The following is an 18,167-nucleotide window of genomic DNA, read 5'->3' on the forward strand; positions in this document are numbered from 1 at the left end:
GGCAGGACTCTTGCACAGGACCTGGCTGTGGAGCCATGCGATGGCACGGGGCACCTTGCCCTCCTCCCCTGGGACTGAGTGTCCTGCACTCCCAAGAAGCATCCGCAGCCCCTCCCCAAGCCAGTTTTCTCCAGGACAGGAAGCCCTGGTCTTGCCCACTCGCCCCTCCCCTATCTGGGAAGTGAGCTCAGACACTGCCTTTGTCTGCTCAGTGCTCTCGTGGGGAGGGTGGTAGTTCTTATTCTGCTCCCCCCTCCCCCGACATAATTTTTTTTTTTTTTTTGAGTCATTTGATAAACCTGAGGGCAGCCAGCCCCAGCTTTGGAGTTCTGAGACTGGAAGGACCAAGGAGACACCCCAGGTTGGAGGGCTCACTCTTGTTCTCCGAATGACTGAGTCAAGGGAGTTTTCCAGTGGGATGGAGTGGGCGTGTTCTTGGGAGGCAATAGCTGAGGTGCAAGGGGGGCATCAGAGATCAGCCAGGCACAGTGGCTCACTTCTGTAATACAGCACTTTGGGAGGCTGAAGTAGGTGGATCACCTGAGGCCAGGAGTTCGAGACCAGCTGAGTCAATGTGGTGAAACCCTGTCTCCACCAAAAATACAAAAATTAGTTGGGCGTGGTGGTGTGTGCCTGTAATCCCAGCTACTCGGGAGGCTGAGGCACGAGAATTACTTGAACCTGGGAGGCGGAGGTTGCAGTGAGCCAAGATGGGACCACTGCACTCCAGCCTGGGCGACAGAGACGCCGTCTCAAAAAAAAAAAAAGAAAAAAAAAAAAGATGCCCGTTGTCTTGGGGAAGCTAAAAGGCTGTCACCTGGGGAGCATGAACACCTTGGACAGCTCCCAGCTCCAGTCCTCAGTGGCTCCGGGTCACTCTTGCCCCCTGGTGGCCTCGCTGAGCGCGGCCGCTGGGGCTCCAGCCAGAGCGGCAGTCGGGGCCGCGGTCGTTCGGCGTTCCTGCATTTGCTTTTCCCCGCGAGTGGGGGTGCCCCGCCTCCGTGGGCACACCTGTGCCTCCCTGCGCGCCTGCTCAGCTCGTGCGCACCTGTCTGCGTGCGCCCGGCGCTCCCGTGTCCCTGTGTGCTCCCGAGGCTGGGCCCAGGCAGGTCCTTTGCCCCGTCGCGGGGGCGGGTGAGGGGCCGGGAATCCCGCAGCAGAGGCCAGAAGGGCGCGCCTCCCGGGGAGCCCACCCGCGGCCCAAACGCAGCCGGACTTCTGGGAGCGGCACCGGCTGCGGAGCCCGCAGCTGCCCAGACACCCCGGGGCCGGGAGAGGCCCAGAGAGGCCGGCAGAGGGGACCAGAGTGGGGGAGGCGGCGCAGCCCGGAGCCTCCCGCCCGCCCCCGCAGGTGGAGCGCGCAGGCGCAGTCCCCGCGCGCGCCCCGCCGGCGCCTCCATCCCGGATCCGCGCTGCGGCGTCAGCCACGCCGCCCGTTCCTTTCCTCTTCCTCCGCCGCCTCCGCCTCCTCCTCCTCCTCTTCCTCCTCCTCGGCCTCCTCCTCCTCCGTCCTCCCCCCCCCGCCCCCGGCCTCGCGGTGCCATGCTGCCCCGGCGGCGGCGCTGAACGATGGCGACGCCGCTGCCTCCGCCCTCTCCGCGGCACCTGCGGCTGCTGCGGCTGCTGCTCACCGGCCTCATCCTCGGCGCCGTCCTGCGCGGGGCCGCCGCCGGCCACCCGGGTGAGCGAGCGCGCTGGGCGCAGGCTGCGGGGCGCCCCGGGGCCGGGATCGCCGGGCGGGGACCGGGCTGCCGGGCGCCGCCGCCCTCGTCCTGCCCAGGCCCGCAGGCCCTGCAGGCCCGGTGCGCTGCTGACGGCGGCCCCGCCTCGCCCGGGATGGGATAAACAGGCCCGGCCGGAGGACGCAGCGCGGATGGCGCTTCTGCCGGTTCTCGGAGGCGAGGCTGAAGTTCGCGGCTTCTTCCGCCGGGAGCCGGTCTGGCTTAGGCCTCGGCGCCGTGGCCATCTGGCTCTGGGCGGGCCCACCGGGAGTCTGTCCTGCGTGCGTCTGTGTGTGTGTGTCTCCGGGTTCGGGGCTCCTGCGGGTGCGGGGCTGGCCCTGAGTGCCCGCCGGCCTCGCTGCCCGTGTGCGTCCCGGGGTCGGGGCGTCCGTGCTGATCGTCCTGTCCTTACGCCTCAGGTGGCGCTGGACACCGGCCTTGTGCGCCATGGTGGGCGCTGGTGTTCCAGGGGCACTTGATGGCGCAGGCTCGGGGTGCTGTTCTAGCTTCAATGAGGGGAGGCTGTGGTCGCCTCAGAGCCTCCTCCTGCACCCCCTGCCCTTGGGGGCACTGGCATTCTGCCTTTGGGACTGAGGCCTGCAGGGGAACTCCGGAGGAGGGTGATAAGCCCAGGGTCGTGGGACACCCTCTCCGGCTGCACACATGGGCCCTGAGGCTCCTGGGAGCAGAGGTCTGCAGGAACCCAGGATGCAAAGCTCACCTTTTTCTTGGGGGGCGCTGAACTGGGAGACTTTGTGACTGTGCATTCGTGCAATCTTCCTGGCAGCCCTGCAGAAGAGGTGCTGTGAGTCCGTTTTACAGTTAAGGAAACTGAGGCACGGAGAAGTTAGGTGGAATGTGGCCCAGCTGATGCTACCCAGGGCAGTCTGGTTCTGTGTGTGTGGCCTCGTGGGGCCAGCTTCCTCCTGGGCACAGTGCCTCTGCATGGGAGGTGGGCATGACCAGAAGGGGCTTCCGAGAGTCAGAGCCTGCTCAGCCAGGAAAGGTGGAGGCCACCTTCTCAGGAACCGGGGCTGTAGCTGCTGTGCTGAGCCCAGGTGGGCAGCGGGTGCCAGGCCTCAGTTCACCAGTCTCTGCGGCTTCGTGCCTGCCTCACTGGGATACCTGGCAAGGCCCTCCCCAGGGAGCCCCTCCCACTCCCAGTGCCGGGTGCTTGGAAGGGAGGGGCCCTCAGGCAGCCCAGACGTTAGGTGAGGTGGCAGCCACTCTCCAGCTGCTGCTGTTCCTGGGACCTCGTCTCAGGAGGAGGAAGTGGTGGACGGAGGCTCCTGGGCTGGGGGATCAGGGGCTAGGAGGGACCTGGAACCCAGACCCTAGAGCTGGCTTTGCACCTCAGGCCCCAGGCTTTGGCATGGCGGAATGTGCGTTATCAGCACAGGGACAGGGACAGGGACCGCCTCACTCCCCAGGTGCCAAGCGTGTGGGTGGGTCCCGGGTGGACCTGCTGGCACAGGCTCAATGTTTAACATGCCCAAGTCCCGGCACAGCCCACTGATACCGGAGGCTGCTGCTCCAGGTCGTGGAGGGCGGGTGGTGCCCACCTGCCACTGGGGCTGCTGAGGCTGCTGGAACTGCCCAGAAGGGAGGCCGACAGCCTGAAGGCACCGAGTGTCGGGTTACCAAGGAAACCAAGCCAGCCAGCCAAGGTCTGGAGAAGGACAGATGCCCCATGTGGCGCCGGGCCCCGGAAGTCCTCCCTGCAGTGTGCGGTGTGGGGCTGGGCGGGGGAAGAGTCCTGGCTAGCCAGAGGGCCCACTGCAGGCTCCCCAGGCAGGGTTGATGGCCCTGCTCGTGTTCCCCCGGGTCCACTGGCTCGCTGTGACTGGTGACATTCCTTATCTTTGAGGCAACTCAGCTTCTGCACCCCAGAGGGGAAACTGAGGCAGAGAGGGCCACTGTCCCCTGCCCTGTTCTCCAGCACCAGGATAGGACTGATTAGCCACATGCGTAAGCTGGCGCCGTGGCCTGGGCCCCTCCTCAGCGAGAGGAGAGCGTGGATGGGAACTAGAGAGCTAGAGCCTGGCCTGCAGTCCCCAGCCCTGCCTATCCGGCCTCCTTAGGCCCTCGGGGACCTCTGGCCCCTGACTACAGCCCCTGGTGGTGTGGCTGTGGGAGTGACCTGCCTGCGTTCTGTCTAAGGCAAGTGAGGCCACAGACCCCATCCTAGCTCTCCTCGGTGCTTGGGGGACAAGCCAGAGGCTGGAGGAGCAGCCACGCTTCCAGGCTGTGCACTCGTTCAGTGCTGGCTCAGGAGAGGTGGCACAAGGAGGCGAGGCCGCTGGCCGGCACCATTCACTGCTCCTCAGAGACAGACCTCGGCCCCTCCCTCTGGGACTCCCGATCTGGACCAGGGTTCCTGGCTGGCTGTGGGGCATGTTGAGGCCGGAGGCTGGGCTTGGGGGCCGCATGACACAGCGCTGCCTGGATGGTGACGCTCAGCTTCCGAGCTGGGGGCTCTATCAGGCCGGGACGTGGACCCTGGGGAGTGGGTGGGGCAGGGTAGTTCCGATAAGTCCTAGGACTGTTTGCTTCCTGGTTCTGATCCCTGGCGGTGGGGAGGAAAGGCCTGTCCAGAACAATGGCCAGAACCAGGCCCGGCCAGCTCTGGGGGGTGGGGGTGGGTGGCTGGGGCAGTGCTGCCGTGTACAGGGGCCGAGCTCTGCGGGGCTGTGAGCCGGCCCTGCCTTCTGCTTCCTTCCCAGATGCAGCCACCTGTCCTGGGAGCCTGGACTGTGCCCTGAAGAGGCGGGCAAGGTGTCCCCCTGGTGCCCATGCCTGTGGGCCCTGCCTTCAGCCCTTCCAGGAGGACCAGCAAGGGATCTGTGTGCCCAGGACACGCCGGCCTCCAGGTATGAGCAAAGTGGGAGGGCGATGGGGGGTTGCCCCAAGCGTGCCTCTCCCCGTAGGAAGTCTGCAGCTGGCCGGGCTTGGCGGCTCACACCTGTAATCCCAGCACTTTGGGAGGCTGAGGTGGGTGGATCTCTTGAGGTCAGGAATTCAAGACCAGGCTGGCGAACATGGTGAAACCCCATCTCTGCTAAAAATACAAAATAGCTGAGCGTGGTGGCGGGCGCCTGTAGTCCCGGCTACTCGGGAGGCGGAGGCAGGAGAATCACTTGAACCCAGGAGGCGGAGGTTGCAGTGAGCTGAGATCGTGCCACTGCACTCCAGCCTGGGTGACAGAGGGAGACTCTGTCTCAAAAAAAAAAAATGAAGCCTGCAGCCTTGGCACCTAGGCCTGAGCTAGTGGCCCCGGGGCCGCTGAGCCTGGCGGGGTGTTGTGTCTAAGGCCTGGGGGATCCTCATGTCACTCTCCATGAAACCTCCCATCCTTCCCAGATGGAGCTGGACCCAGGTCTGGGGCCGTCAGGCACTCCCAGGGGAAGGGCTGCCCAGTGTGACATGCTGGGGTGACCACGGGGGAGGAGGGGTCCGAGCTCCCCAGACCTGGGCTCTGTGGGGTCTGCCCAGAAGCCCTCCAGCCCCCATTTCCCCACCATGGACAGCTTGCAGTGTTTGAGGGCGCCAGCCCTGGCTGGGTGCTGGGGACGCCCCATCCACCAGCCTGAGCCAGCAGCTGTCGGGATATTCAGTCGCTGAGTGACTTCAGGTGTGGTGAGGGCTTTGCACAGAGGCGCTGGGGTGGGAGCGGCTCCCCGGAGGGGCTGTCGAGAGGGCGCTGAGAAGTGGCTAAGAGTCCGTGTGGACGTGTCACCTGCCTACCTGGGAGCTTCTGCCCGGACTGTGTTGCCCACAGTGGGTCCCAGTGGGGACCTGTCACCAGCTCCACCCGACAGCGGCTCCCATTCTTATGACCTGGGGGAGGTCCTGGTGCCTGGCTTCCTTCTGCTTCTCCCCACTCGCTGGAGAGTCACTGCTCCTCTCCCGAGAAGGTGCTTGGAGGTGGGGAAGCAGAGGGGGCTGTAGTGTCCAACGCCCTGCCCAGCCCTTTACTGACACCAGCTGAGACGAGAGACCCCCACTCCTTCCTCCCTCTACCCGGGCTTTGGACATTTCCACAGTACCTCCTCCCCCTTGCCCTGCCCACACTTTGAGGGAGCACTGCCCCTCACAGGAAGCACCTCACTGTCACCATGGCTGTCTGGGAGGGAGAGGGCGCCCCCGGGGGAACCTTCGAAGCCAGAACTGGGGCTGCCTCCTGGACCGGCCCCTTCACCTGATGGCCCTCACCCTCCCCAGGTCGGGGCCAGCCCCAGCCCAGGCTGGAAGATGAGATTGACTTCCTGGCCCAGGAGCTCGCCCGGAAGGAGTCTGGATACTCAACTCCGCCCCTGCCTGAGGCCCGACAGCGGCTCCTGGAGCCTGGTGAGACCCCCACAGCCCCTGCCCCACGGCCCGGCCCCGGCCCAGTGCTGCCCTCTCTCTAACCCCTCCTCTCTCGCAGCCACCCTGGGCTTCTCAGCACGGGGGCAGGGGCTGGAGCTGGGCCTCCCCTCAACTCCGGGAGCCCCCACGCCCCCGCCCCACACCTCCCTGGGCTCCCCTGTGTCCTCCGAGCCGGTGCACATGTCACCCCTGGAGCCCCGGGGTGGGCGTGGCGACGGCCTTGCCCTCGGTAGGTCTTGGCTGGGGGCGGGCAGGGGTGGCAGAGCCCCTCCCCACAGAAGGCCGCCCTCACACGCCCCCTCCCACAGTGCTGATCCTGGCGTTCTGTGTGGCCGGTGCGGCTGCCCTCTCCGTGGCCTCCCTCTGCTGGTGCAGGTGAGCCAGCGGCCATGGGCTGGGCAGGGAGGGCGCCACACCCACAGAGGCCTCAGGCCCCGCTCCCCACAGGCTGCAGCGTGAGATCCGCCTGACCCAGAAGGCTGACTATGCGACTGCGAAGGGCCCCGGCTCAGCAGCAGCACCCCGGACCTCGGTGGGTGGCCCTTCAGCCCTGAGGCTGCCACCCCGCTCCGGCCGCCGCCTGACCCTCCCCCCTGCCTTCCCACAGCCCGGGGACCAGCGGCTGGCACACAGCGCGGAGATGTATCACTATCAGCACCAGCGCCAGCAGATGCTGTGCCTGGAGCGGTGAGCGGCCTTCCTGGCCCTGACACCCCCCCTCCCCTCATCTCCCCCCAACGCCCCACCTCCCCACCTCCCCCCGCACTCCCCCCCCCACCTCCCCACCCACTCCCCCCACCCACTCCCCCCCACCCCCACCTCCCACCTCCCCACCCACTCCCCCCACCCCCACCCCCCACTTCCCCACCCACTCCCCCCCACCCCCACCCCCACCCACTCCCCCCACCCCCCACCTCCCCACCCACTCCCCCCACCCACTCCCCCCCACCTCCCCACCCACTCCCCCCAACCCATCCCCCCACCCCCCACCTCCCCACCCACTCCCCCCACCCCCACCTCCCACCTCCCCACCCACTCCCCCCACCCCCACCCCCCACCTACTCCCCCACCCCCCACCTCCCCACCCACTCCCCCCACCCCCACCCCCCACCTACTCCCCCACCCCCCACCTCCCCACCCACTCCCCCCCACCCCCACCTCCCACCTCCCCACCCCCATCCCCCCCACCCCCCACCTCCCCTGGTCAACTTTACCCCAGGCCCTGCCACCCTCACCTGTACCCTAACCTTCACCTCCTCCTCACACCTCCACTTCCGTCCCCCACCACGCCTCCACACGCCCTCCACCTCCACCTCCTCTTCACCCTGGGCTCTGCTGCCCTGCCACCCCAGGGCTGAGGTGGGCCAAGTGCCCACTTCCAGACTGGGCCACGGGCACCTCAAGGGTGTGGGAAGACCCAGCGCTCCCCCTCCCACCCAGGCATAAAGAGCCACCCAAGGAGCTGGACACCGCCTCATCGGACGAGGAGAACGAGGACGGAGACTTCACAGTGTACGAGTGCCCGGGCCTGGCCCCAGTGAGTGCCTCGGGGTGCAGGGAGGGGGTGCCATCTCGTGGGGTTCCCTCCCAGCAAGTGTCCCCCGCCTCACCCGCCGCCCGGCCTGATGCCCACGTCCGCAGACCGGAGAGATGGAGGTGCGCAACCCTCTGTTCGACCAGGCTGTGCTGTCTGCGCCCCTGCCGGCCCCCGGCTCGTCGCCCGCGCTGCCGTGACCTGAAGGCAGACAGACGCCCACCTGCTCCCTGACCGTGTGACCCCTGGGGGAGGGGCAGGGTCCAGAGCGTCCCACTAAAAACAGGTTTTGAGGTTGTGTGCTTGTGGCTGGGCCTCGGGCGCCAGGCCCTGGGGCCCCTTGCCAGGGAGACCCCCACCTTTGTGCCAGGAGACCGTCTGTCCCCCTGCACCTCTCCTGTTCGGTTTGGACCCCCAAACTGAGGGGGTCAGGGAGAACCACAGAGCCAGGAATGGGTGGGGAGTTGTAGAGACAAAAGCCAATTAAAGTCTGTTTCACACCCGAGGCTCCTGCGTGTGTGGCCCGCGTGCGTTCATCTTCTGTCACCCTCATCCCCCGTGTGGGGCCCTGGTTGATGGACCCATGAGCAGGGGCCTGGGGTCTGCTCTTGCACCCCAGAGAGAGAAAGTGCATTTCTGTCCCCTAATTAGGAGGACCTTCCCATGGAGCTGGAGGAGAGGTCACGTGATCATCCCCCAAACCCAGCCAGGCCTCGCCCCTGCTCTGCACACCCTTCTATGCGAGTGGGAGATCTGGAGCCCAGGGAGCATAGGGCTGGGTCTGCCCGGAGTTGGCTCTGTCGGCCCCAAAGACCCCATCCTGTGTGGTAAAGAGGACGGGAGAGGGGACAGTCCACACGCAAGTGGACGTGGGTGCTGCCACCTTCAGGCAGACGGGAAAGGGTGCAGACATGGAGTCTGGGTTTCTCACGGGGACTGAGGACTCCAGGCCTGCAGCACATGGAGGACGGGGGCCAGGCGGAGGCACCTGGGTGACCCCAGCTGTGCACAGCCAGGTGGCCAGGTGAGGGGCGGAGGCACCTGGGTGACCCCAGCTGTGCACGGCCAGGTGGGCCCGGGTGAGGGGCAGAGGCACCTGGGTGACCCCAGCTGTGCACGGCCAGGTGGGCCCGGGTGAGGGGCGGAGGCACCTGGGTGACCCCAGCTGTGCACGGCCAGGTGGACCCGGGTGAGGGGCGGAGGCACCTGGGTGACCCCAGCTGTGCACGGCCAGGTGGACCCGGGTGAGGGGCGGAGGCACCTGGGTGACCCCAGCTGTGCACAGCCAGGTGGACCCGGGTGAGGGGCGGAGGCACCTGGGTGACCCCAGCTGTGCACAGCCAGGTGGCCAGGTGAGGGGTGTGATGGCAGGCGGTCTGGATGCCTGGAGCTGGGGTTTGGCCCGCCACTCCCAAATGTGGAGGAGCAAGAAGGCCCCGAGGGAGGGAGGGTGACGGTGTGGTCAAAGGTGCCCGGATCCAGCCGGCACTGGGCCAGGGTGCAGGGGCTGAAACTCTGTCCCACTGAGTCTGGGGAGGTAGGAGGATTGAGTTCAGAAGCTTCTTTGTGGTTGTTAGGAGCTGGGAGGCAGCCCTGCTGTTCTATTAGTCAGGGTTCTCTTATTTTATTTTTACTTATTTATTTTTTAAGACGGAGTTTCGAGCCGGGCGCAGTGGCTGACGCCTGTAATCCTAGCACTTTGGGAGGCTGAGGTGGGTGGATCACCTGAGGTCAGGAGTTCAAGACCAGCCTGGCCATCATGGTGAAACCCCATCTTTAAAAAAAAGAAAGAAAGAAAGAAAGAAAGAAAGAAAGAAAGAAAAGAGAAAGATGGGGTTTCACTGTTGTTGCCCAGGCTGAGGCTCAATGGGGTGATCGCGGCTCACTGCAACCTCCGCACTCCGGGTTCAAGCGATTCTCCTGCCTCAGCTTCTTGAGTAGCTGGGATTACAGGCACGTGCCACCACGCTGAGCTAATTTTTGTATTTTTAGTAGAGAGACAGCGTTTCTCCATGTTGGTCAGGCTGGTATCAAACTCCCGACCTCAGGTAATCCGCCCGCCTTGGCCTCCCAAAGTGCTGGGATTATAGGCGTGAGCCACCGCGCCCGGCCAGTCAGGGTCCTCTAAGAGAAGCAGGACTAATAGGATTGATACATATATAAAGGGGGGCTGGGTGCAGCGGCTCACGCCTGCAATCCCAGCACTTTGGGAGGCCAAGGCGGGCGGATTGCCTGAGCTCAGGAGTTCCAGACCAGCCTGGGCAACACGGTGAAACCCCATCTCTACTAAAATACAAAACCTAGCCTGGCGTGGTGGTGTGCGCCTGTAGTCCCAGCTACTCGGGAGACTGAGGCAGGAGAATCGCTTGAACTTCGGAGGCGGAGATTGCGGAGAGCCAAGATTGCGTCACTGCGCTCCATCCTGGGTGACATGTAGATGGGAGTTTATGAAGTATTAACTCACACGATCACAGGGTTCCACAACGGGCTGTCTGCAGGCTGAGGAGGAAGGAGCCAGTCCGAGCCCCAGACCTGAAGAACTGGGAGTCTGATGTTCGAGGGCGGGAAGCATCCAGCCCGGGAGAAAGATGGAGGCTGGGAGCCTAGGCCCGCCTCGCCTTTGCACATCTTTCTCCCTACTTTATTTTCGCTGGCAGCTGATTGGATGGTGCCCACAAGACTAAAGGTGGGTCTGCCTTCCCCAGCCACGGACTCAAATGTGAATGTCTTTGCACCCTCACAGACACGCCCAGGATCAATAGCTTGTATCCTCCAGTCCAGTCAGGTTGACAGTATTCATCACCACACCTGGCATGGGGAAAACAGGGCCCACTGGGCACAGCCAGGTCCCTGGAGAAAAGGTGGGCCAGGCAGGCTGTGGGAAACAGCTCCCTCCTGTTGGGGGCGACTGGCTTAGCCTAAGCAGGATGTTTTGGGGGCCAGAGCCCACCCAGACCAGGAAGCCCCCTTGCCCCAGTTCACTCCTCACCTGTGACCTTGGGCTGGCCCTTGGCTGGGAGCCTTCGTGTCCCTCTGGGCACTGCTGTGACAGGGCAGGGTGTGACGGCTGCCCGCCTGTGGGCCCTGGTGTGATGGGTGCCTGTGTGCGTGGGGCAGAGTGGATGCTGAGCCCATGTGGCACGCCCATGCCCACCATCCTTTACTCCAAGCCATTAGCACAGGGAAAGCCAACAGGTGCAGAGGCCTGGGCGCCACTCAGGGCAGCGTCTGGCCCAGGCCAGGGTGTCACTGGCTGGGGGGGCTCCCCTGCAGCTCCACGGTCAGTCCCTCAGGTCACAACACTCGCCTGTCCTCGTCCTGCTGGCCTGACCCAGGGGCCCAAGAGCAGCCTCTCCGTGTGTTCCATCCTCTTGTTCTCCTGGGGGTCCCCAGCCTATCCCTAGGGTCCCTGCAGCTCACTCTCTCAGGTCTCAGCAAGGAGGGACTCCCTCCCAGGGCAGCTGCGTGAGAAAGGAGCCTGAGGGCCTGAGCTGGGGAAGGGTTGGAGGCGGCTGGGGTCCTCTGGCGGGCACGGGCCCTCATGCAGCTCAGCACCCTGCTCCCCACTCACCTTTTTGGCTTTTTTTTTTTTTGAGAGTCTCACTCTGGCACCCAGCCTGGAGTGCAATGGTGCTATTTTGGCTCACTGTAAGCTCCAATTCCTGGGTTCAGGTGATTCTCCTGCTTCAGCCTCCCGAGTAGCTAGGATTACAGGTGCATGCCACCATGCCCAGCTAGTGTGTGTGTGTGTGTGTGTGTGTGTGTGTTTGAGACGGAGTCTCACTCTGTTGCTAGGGTGGACTGCAGTGGTGCAATCTTGGCTCACTGCAACTTCTGCGTCTTGGGTTCAAGCGATTCTCCTGCCTCAGCCTCCCGAGTAGCTGGGATTACAGGTGTGAGCCACCGCGCCCAGCCTTTTTTTGGCTTTCGTTGGCCCCTGGCCAATTCAGACAGCCTTCAACTTTGTCCAAGCTCCTGCCCCCAGCCATCAGGAGTCCCCTTGCTCCCACAGACCCCAGGCTGTGGGTGGGCTGCCCTGGGGCCCCCAGGGACTCTGGAGACCCCAATCCTGGGCATCAGGCCTGGCTCAGCCTTCCCGGGGGCCATTACTCACTTCCTTTCCACTTTGCCTTCTGCTGTTCCTATCCCCGTCCCAGGGCCCTCGCAGCAGCAAGAGGCAGATCCCACCTTGGCTTCCGGCTGGACTCTGAGCCCTGAGCCTACTGACCTTGGCCCGGCAGCCCAGCCCCTCCACTGCTTCCCACTTGAGGAAGCCCAGTGGGGCACTGATGTGGGTCTGTTCTTCCAGCCTCAGCCAGCTCCCGCTTGGTGCCCTGCCCACACCTGGTGACCTCCGGAGCACAGATGCCCAAGGGTGACATGCACAGACCCTGGCAGACCCTGGGGCGACACTCCTCTGTTCGGAGATGCCCCCGACCCAGCAAGATGCTGGGGCAGGACCATGCTTGGCCCAGAATGTGGGGCGTGTGATCCCCTAGCCAGCACCCTAGGAAGTGGGGACCTCCCCAGCATCTGGTCCTGGGAGGCGATCTTGTTCCCCAGCCTGGGTGGCTGGGTGGGCCGGCCCCAGGTTCAGAGCCCCGGGCCGCAGTCCTCCCGCACAGCCACGCAGCACAGAGCAGTGGGTCTTGGGTCTTGCTGCAGAACAGAAAGGACGGGCAAAACTTGGGGTGCAGAGTGGGTCCCTGGAGGACCAGAGCCCCACCTGGCAGCTCCACCTGGGGGCGAACAGGGGCACAGACATGATCCCCCAACACCCTGGGGCTCGATGGGATGTGGGTGGAGGGGAGGGGCTGGGCTCACCTGCTGCACCGCCCTGTGCGGCCCCTCGGCCACCTGCCAGGCTCCATGCACCCACCCGCCTTTCCAAAGGCGAGCGCGGAGGGGCTCTCCAGCCCCCACTCCCACCCTGCCGCTGAGAATAAAGCGGTTTATCTCCTCCCCGGAGCCATGCAGCTTTGCAGCTCGCCGCTAGGGGGCGCTCGAGACGCGCCTCCAGACCGCCCTGCTCAGCCAACCCTCCAGGCAGGTGGGGCAGTCAGGGGACAGCCGGGCTCCGCCCGCTCCCTGGGGGCCTCTCGGGCTGGGGCTGGGTGCCCTGCACCTTGCTGATGCCCTGGGGGCCGCTGTCTGCAGAGGGTAGCTGGCCAGTGCCCTGCTCTTGGTTGGGAGTGGAGGCCTCTTGAGTGGGGGTCCGCCGGGAAGCTGGGCAGAGCGTGTGCTGACCATCCAGATGCTCACAGGCCATGGAGCTGGGGTTGGTGCCTGCCTGTGTCCCCACCGGCGCGGGCAGTCGGGAGGCCTGGGTGTGGAGAGAGAAGAGGAGCCCCCGCCCCCCGACTTTCCCTTTGACTCATGCCCTTTTCTTTCCCCTAAGAGGCTTTCGTTCTGACCCATTTCTGAGTAAAACCTCTGAGCCCCATTTGCCAGCTCGCAGGTTCTCACGCACGACGGGGCCCCATGGTGGCCACCGTGCCCGGGGCCCTCAAGGAGGAGCAGGCTCCGGGGGGAGGGCGGGGGAGGCTCCTTCCAATCCACCCAGGAAGGCAGCAGGCTGTGGCGGGGGCCCCTGGCAGCGCAAACAGGAAGGACAGCGGGCTCCAGCAGCCAGAGGCTGGGTCACCCGCGGGCACAGGAGGACGGCCTCCTTCCTGTGGGAGCTGCCGCCGGGTGCCCGCTGCAGGGAGAAGAGAAAGGGTGGAGTGAGGCTGAAGCCAGGGTGTGGCTCCGAGGAGAAACGCTGCGGTGGCATGAAAGTCCCAGGTGCCCCTGTGGGCATCACCCAAAACGGCAGACTGGAAGGGCGGGGCTGGTGGCACTGCCCACCCTGGTGCCAGCCCCTGAGCAAAGCAGCTCCGGCGCCAACAGTTTCCCATGGCGCCCTCGGGCCCCCCTCCATCCTCAGCCGTTACACAAGTTCCTTAGCACAGCTCAGCTCGGAGGTTACACCGTGCCGCGGGGGGGGGGCCTCTGAGGAGCCAGCCTCCGTCCGCACAGTGGGACTGCTGCCAGCTGTCTGGTTCCCCTCCCAAGGCAGCCTCGTCCTCACTGTGGGGCGGGGAGAGGCCGGCAGCCCCTGGAGCCTGAGACAGGAGCAGGACAGGGGCGGGGGGTGGGTGGGAGGCAGCCCCCTCAGAGGGTGTCGGGGCAAAGGCCAGGACGACCTTTCACGGCTGCCGTTCCTCCCGGGAGATCTGAGGCCCCAGAGGACCTGACAGGACAGGCACGTCCCACTCCCGGAATCCCAGCGCTTTGGGATTCCAAGGTGGGAGGATCGCTTGAGCCAGGAGTTTGAAACCAGCCTGGGCAACATAGCAAGACTCTGTCTCTACAAAAAAAACTTTAGAAATTAACCAGGCATGGTGGTGCACACCCACAGGCCCAGCTACTCGGGAGGCTGAGTCGAGAGCATTGCTTGAGCCCAGGAGGTTGAGGCTGCAGTGAGCCACGACTTAACCACTGCACTCCAGCCTGAGCAACAGAGCAAGACCCTTCTCAAACAAAACAAAGCACCCTCCACACACACAAACTTGGCCGGGCGTGGTGGCTCACTCCTGTAATCCTAGCACTTTGGGAGGCCGAGGCAGGCGGATCACCTGAAGTCAGGGGTTCGAGATCAGCCTGGCCAACATGGTGAAACGTGGGCTCTACTTAAAATACAAAAATTAGTCGGGCTTGGTGGCAGGCGCCTGTAATCCCAGACACTCAGGAGGCTGACAAGAGAATCGCTCAAACCGGGGAGGTGGAGGTTGCAGTGAGCTGAGATGGCACCAGAGAGCCCATCTGGTAGGGCTGAAGAAGCTGATGGGGCCCCGCTGTGGTGGAGGCTGGGGTGTTGGCTGGGGCTCAGGGTGACCCTGCAGGGCCATCCCAGCCTGGCTGGTGCCTAACATGGGCTGCTGTAGAAGGTCCCGGCTAGAGGGAGTCGGGAGTCTGGACTTCAGGCTGGGTCCAGCCTTCCTCTTCCTGGAGCGGGTGCCAGCCCCCAGCCCGCTTGCGTCAGGGACACAAGGACTCCTTCCCTTTCCAGCCTGGAAAGCCCCTCTGCCGCAGCCTGGAGGAAGGGAGCTTCGAGCCCTGTTGCCTGGGACCCCAGGCCGGCCTAGAGTCAGCGGCGCCTATGGGCATGGACCTGGATGGGGAAAAGGACCAAGCAGCCTCCACAGTTCATTCTGGGACCAGGCCCTCGTGGGCATGTGCTGGGCTCCTGTTGGAAGATGCTAAGGGCCCCAGGACAGACCCCCTCTCCAGGCAACTGGGTTCCCAGATGGCAGAGGTGGCAGAGTGGGATGTGGTACTTAGTCCCACTGGGAATTGGGAACCTTAGCCTCCCGCAAAGACCCGAGCACAGCACATCTGCAATGTACGAGGGTCTCCCGGAGACTGGCGGGCCGGTGGCGAGCTGGGGGAAGCGGGTGACGCTGCAGTGGGAGGGGCCGCCTTGCCTCTGGGGAAGTGCAATTGCCGTCAGTGGCGCCCAGGCCTGGGTAGCTGGTGGGGGCTGGGGAGCCATCTCTGCTCCGAGTGCCCGAACCTCACCTTCCCTGCCCTGGGCCAAGCCTGCCGGCGCCTCCCCGTCCCCTGCCTGCCCAGCTTGACATCCCTGGGCCTCTCTGGACACCAGTGGGGGAGGGTGGGGGAGGGGCGGCGTCGCGCCCGGGCTTGGCACTCCTCTTGTGGCCATGCCCCTTCCAGCAACCCCACGACTAGTAAGGGAGATGGGGGTGGGGACGGTGGTTGATGCCAAAGGTCGTGGGGGCAGGGGCGGGGCAGGACAGGAAGGTTCCCTGGCTTCCCTCACCTTGGGCAGATGAAAGGCGCACAGCTCCAGGCGGGGCTGAGCCGGGCGCAGCTGTGATTTCAGGGCACCTCTGGCAGTGCTGTGATTTGAGAACCTCGGGCATCCTGGGTGACTGATTCCGGGAGACTGCGGATGAGCAATGCTGGTGAGTGTCTGGCCCCGGGGGGAGGCCCGGGCTGCGGAGGGCTGGCAGCCTAGGAGGGGAGGGCGGGGGTGGCACAGAGTGGGGGCTGTGGGTGTCCCACAGAGCTCAGGCGACAGAGCCTCTCCTTCCTTGTGCTGCTGCAGGGAATGGCCCCACACGGAGGCTGCGGGGCTCGGAGGTCCTGGCCGGGGTGGCTCTGCTCGCCGCCCTCTGGCTCCTGTGGCTGCTGGGGTCAGCCCCTCGGGGCACCCCAGCACCCCAGCCCACGATCACCATCCTTGTCTGGCATTGGCCCTTCACTGACCGGCCCCCAGAGCTGCCCGACGACACCTGCACCCGCTATGGCATCGCCCACTGCCGCCTGAGCGCCAACCGAAGCCTGCTGGCCAGCGCCGACGCCGTGGTCTTCCACCACCGCGAGCTGCAGACCCGACGGTCCCACCTGCCCCTGGCCCAGCGGCCGCCCGGGCAGCCCTGGGTGTGGGCCTCCATGGAGTCGCCCAGCCACGCCCACGGCCTCGGCCGCCTCCGCGGCATCTTCAACTGGGTGCTGAGCTACCGTCGCGACTCAGACATCTTTGTGCCCTACGGCCGCCTGGAGCCCTACTCGGGGCCCTCCCCACCGCTTCCGGCCAAGAGCGGGGTGGCCGCCTGGGTGGTCAGCAACTTCCAGGAGTGGCAGCCGCGTGCCAGGCTGTACCGGCAGCTGGCGCTTCACCTGCGGGTGGACGTGTTTGGCCGCGCCAGCGGGCGGCCGCTGTGTGCCAGCTGCCTGCTGCCCACCGTGGCCCAATACCGCTTTTACCTGTCCTTCGAGAACTCTCAGCACCGAGACTACATCACAGAGAAGTTCTGGCGCAACGCGCTGGCGGCTGGTGCTGTGCCCGTGGTGCTGGGGCCCCCACGGGCGACCTACGAGGCCTTCGCGCCGGCCGACGCCTTCGTGCACGTGGACGACTTTGCCTCGGCCCGAGAGCTGGCGGCTTTCCTCACCGGCATGAACGAGAGCCGATACCGACGCTTCTTTGCCTGGCGTGACCGGCTCCGCGTGCGACTGTTCGCCGACTGGCAGGAGCGCTTCTGTGCCATCTGTGCCCGCTACCCCCACCTGCTTCGCAGCCAGGTCTATGAGGACCTGGAGGGCTGGTTCCAGGCCTGAGCTCTGCTGGCCGGGGGAGGTGGGTGCGGGTGGAAGGGCTGGGTGTCGAAATCAAACCACCAGGCATCCGGCCCTTACCGGCAAGTACTGGGCTAGCGGCAGGCTGGGGACGGGGGTCAGGAAGCAGGGGCGGGGGGTGCAGGTGGGAGCAGGAGCAGGCAGAGGAGGCAGACGGGAGGGAGGTAACGGGTGCCTGCTGTCGGGGCAGGCGGGAGGGAGGTAACGAGTCTGTGCTGTCGGAGCAGATGGGAGGGAGGTAACGGGTCTGTGCTGTCGGGGCAGACGGGAGGGAGGTAACGGGTCTGTGCTGTCGGGGCAGATGGGAGGGGAAGGGCTGCCGAGGGTCCTCCCCACCTGAACAAATCTTGTGTGGGTCAAGGCCTGGCTGGAAGACGGTGAAAGGCAGGGCCTTGGGGCTGGGGACACCCCAGCCTACAGTTTGTGGGGGCCAAGCCTGGGACCCCGAGCTTCCTCTGTAGCAGAGACACTGTGGTCCCCAGGATACAAGCCCGGGTCCCTGCCGCAGCCACAGTCCTGAGGTCCCTGCATGCAGGCCAGCTTGTTCTGGGCTCAGGGAGGGAGGCGGAGGGTAATAAAGACCTACACCAGTGTCTCGTGGGTGCTGTCGGTGCAGGGTCACGGAGCCTGTCTGCCCTCCCCTGACAGGTGGCCCCCACGGCCACGGGCTGCTGGTTCCCCACGGCGGATCCTGCCTCCTGACCCTGGGGCCTTTGCCCGCCCTCTGCCTGAGAGCCCTCCCTGTGCCGCAGCTGCCCTACGGCTCCCCCAGTTCCTGCAGCCGCCACCAAACGGCCCCTTATTAGAGAGCCTTCTGTGACCTGGGAGCTGGCACCGGCTGGGGCAGGCATGGAGCACAGACACAGCATGAACAACTGGCTTAGATGGTCCCCAAGATCCTAACCAGGTAGCCACAGAGGTGGGGAGGGAGAAGATGAGCTGGGATATACATGGGTCAGAGTAGACCGCAAGCTGGCCATTTGTCCCTGTAGGCCCGGTGTGGGCTGGGGACGGGGAAGCTGATTTGCTGAGGCAGACCGCAAAAGGCCAAGGCGATGAGCCCAGGAGTTTGAGAGCAGCCTGGGCAGTGTAGTGAAACCTCACCTCCACCAAAAATACAAGAATTAGCAGGGCGCAGTGGCTCACGCCTGTGGTCCGAGCTACTTGGGATACTGAGGTAGGACGATGGCTTGAGCCCAGGAGGTTGAAGCCGTGGTGAGCTGTGATCACACCACTGCACTCAAGCCTGGGCAACAGAATGAGACTCTGTCTCAAAACAAAAAAACCAAAACTGGCCACAGAGAGTGAAGAGTAGGGAACGGACGTCAGAGACCTGGCCAGGCTGAAAGTGCCCGTCTCCCAGGCCCGCAGGCTGGACGGTGTCTGGGGTGACGGGTCTG

At 65.1% G+C, this 18,167-nt stretch overlaps 2 protein-coding genes across 2 annotated transcripts; both read left to right on the forward strand.

The window, feature by feature from the left end:
* Positions 1–1,569: 1,569 nt before the first annotated feature.
* On the forward strand, positions 1,570–8,128 carry NPDC1 (neural proliferation, differentiation and control 1). Its single transcript, XM_012445211.3, has 9 exons — positions 1,570–1,681; positions 4,445–4,591; positions 5,943–6,068; positions 6,148–6,318; positions 6,398–6,464; positions 6,537–6,621; positions 6,697–6,776; positions 7,530–7,626; positions 7,731–8,128. The coding sequence occupies exons 1-9, from the start codon at positions 1,570–1,572 to the stop codon at positions 7,821–7,823; spliced, it is 978 nt and encodes a 325-aa protein (XP_012300634.2). The 3' UTR covers positions 7,824–8,128.
* A 7,254-nt stretch (positions 8,129–15,382) lies between these two features.
* Positions 15,383–16,824, forward strand: FUT7 (fucosyltransferase 7). Its single transcript, XM_012445213.2, has 2 exons — positions 15,383–15,590; positions 15,734–16,824. Exons 1-2 carry the CDS (start codon positions 15,578–15,580, stop codon positions 16,747–16,749), a joined length of 1,029 nt encoding a protein of 342 aa, XP_012300636.2. The 5' UTR covers positions 15,383–15,577; the 3' UTR covers positions 16,750–16,824.
* The last annotated feature ends 1,343 nt before the right edge of the window (positions 16,825–18,167 follow it).

The sequence above is a fragment of the Aotus nancymaae genome, unplaced genomic scaffold, assembly GCF_030222135.1.
Source record: "Aotus nancymaae isolate 86718 unplaced genomic scaffold, 86718_ANA_hifiasm-v0.15.2.pri h1tg000063l, whole genome shotgun sequence".
Classification (NCBI taxonomy): Eukaryota; Metazoa; Chordata; class Mammalia; order Primates; family Aotidae; genus Aotus; species Aotus nancymaae.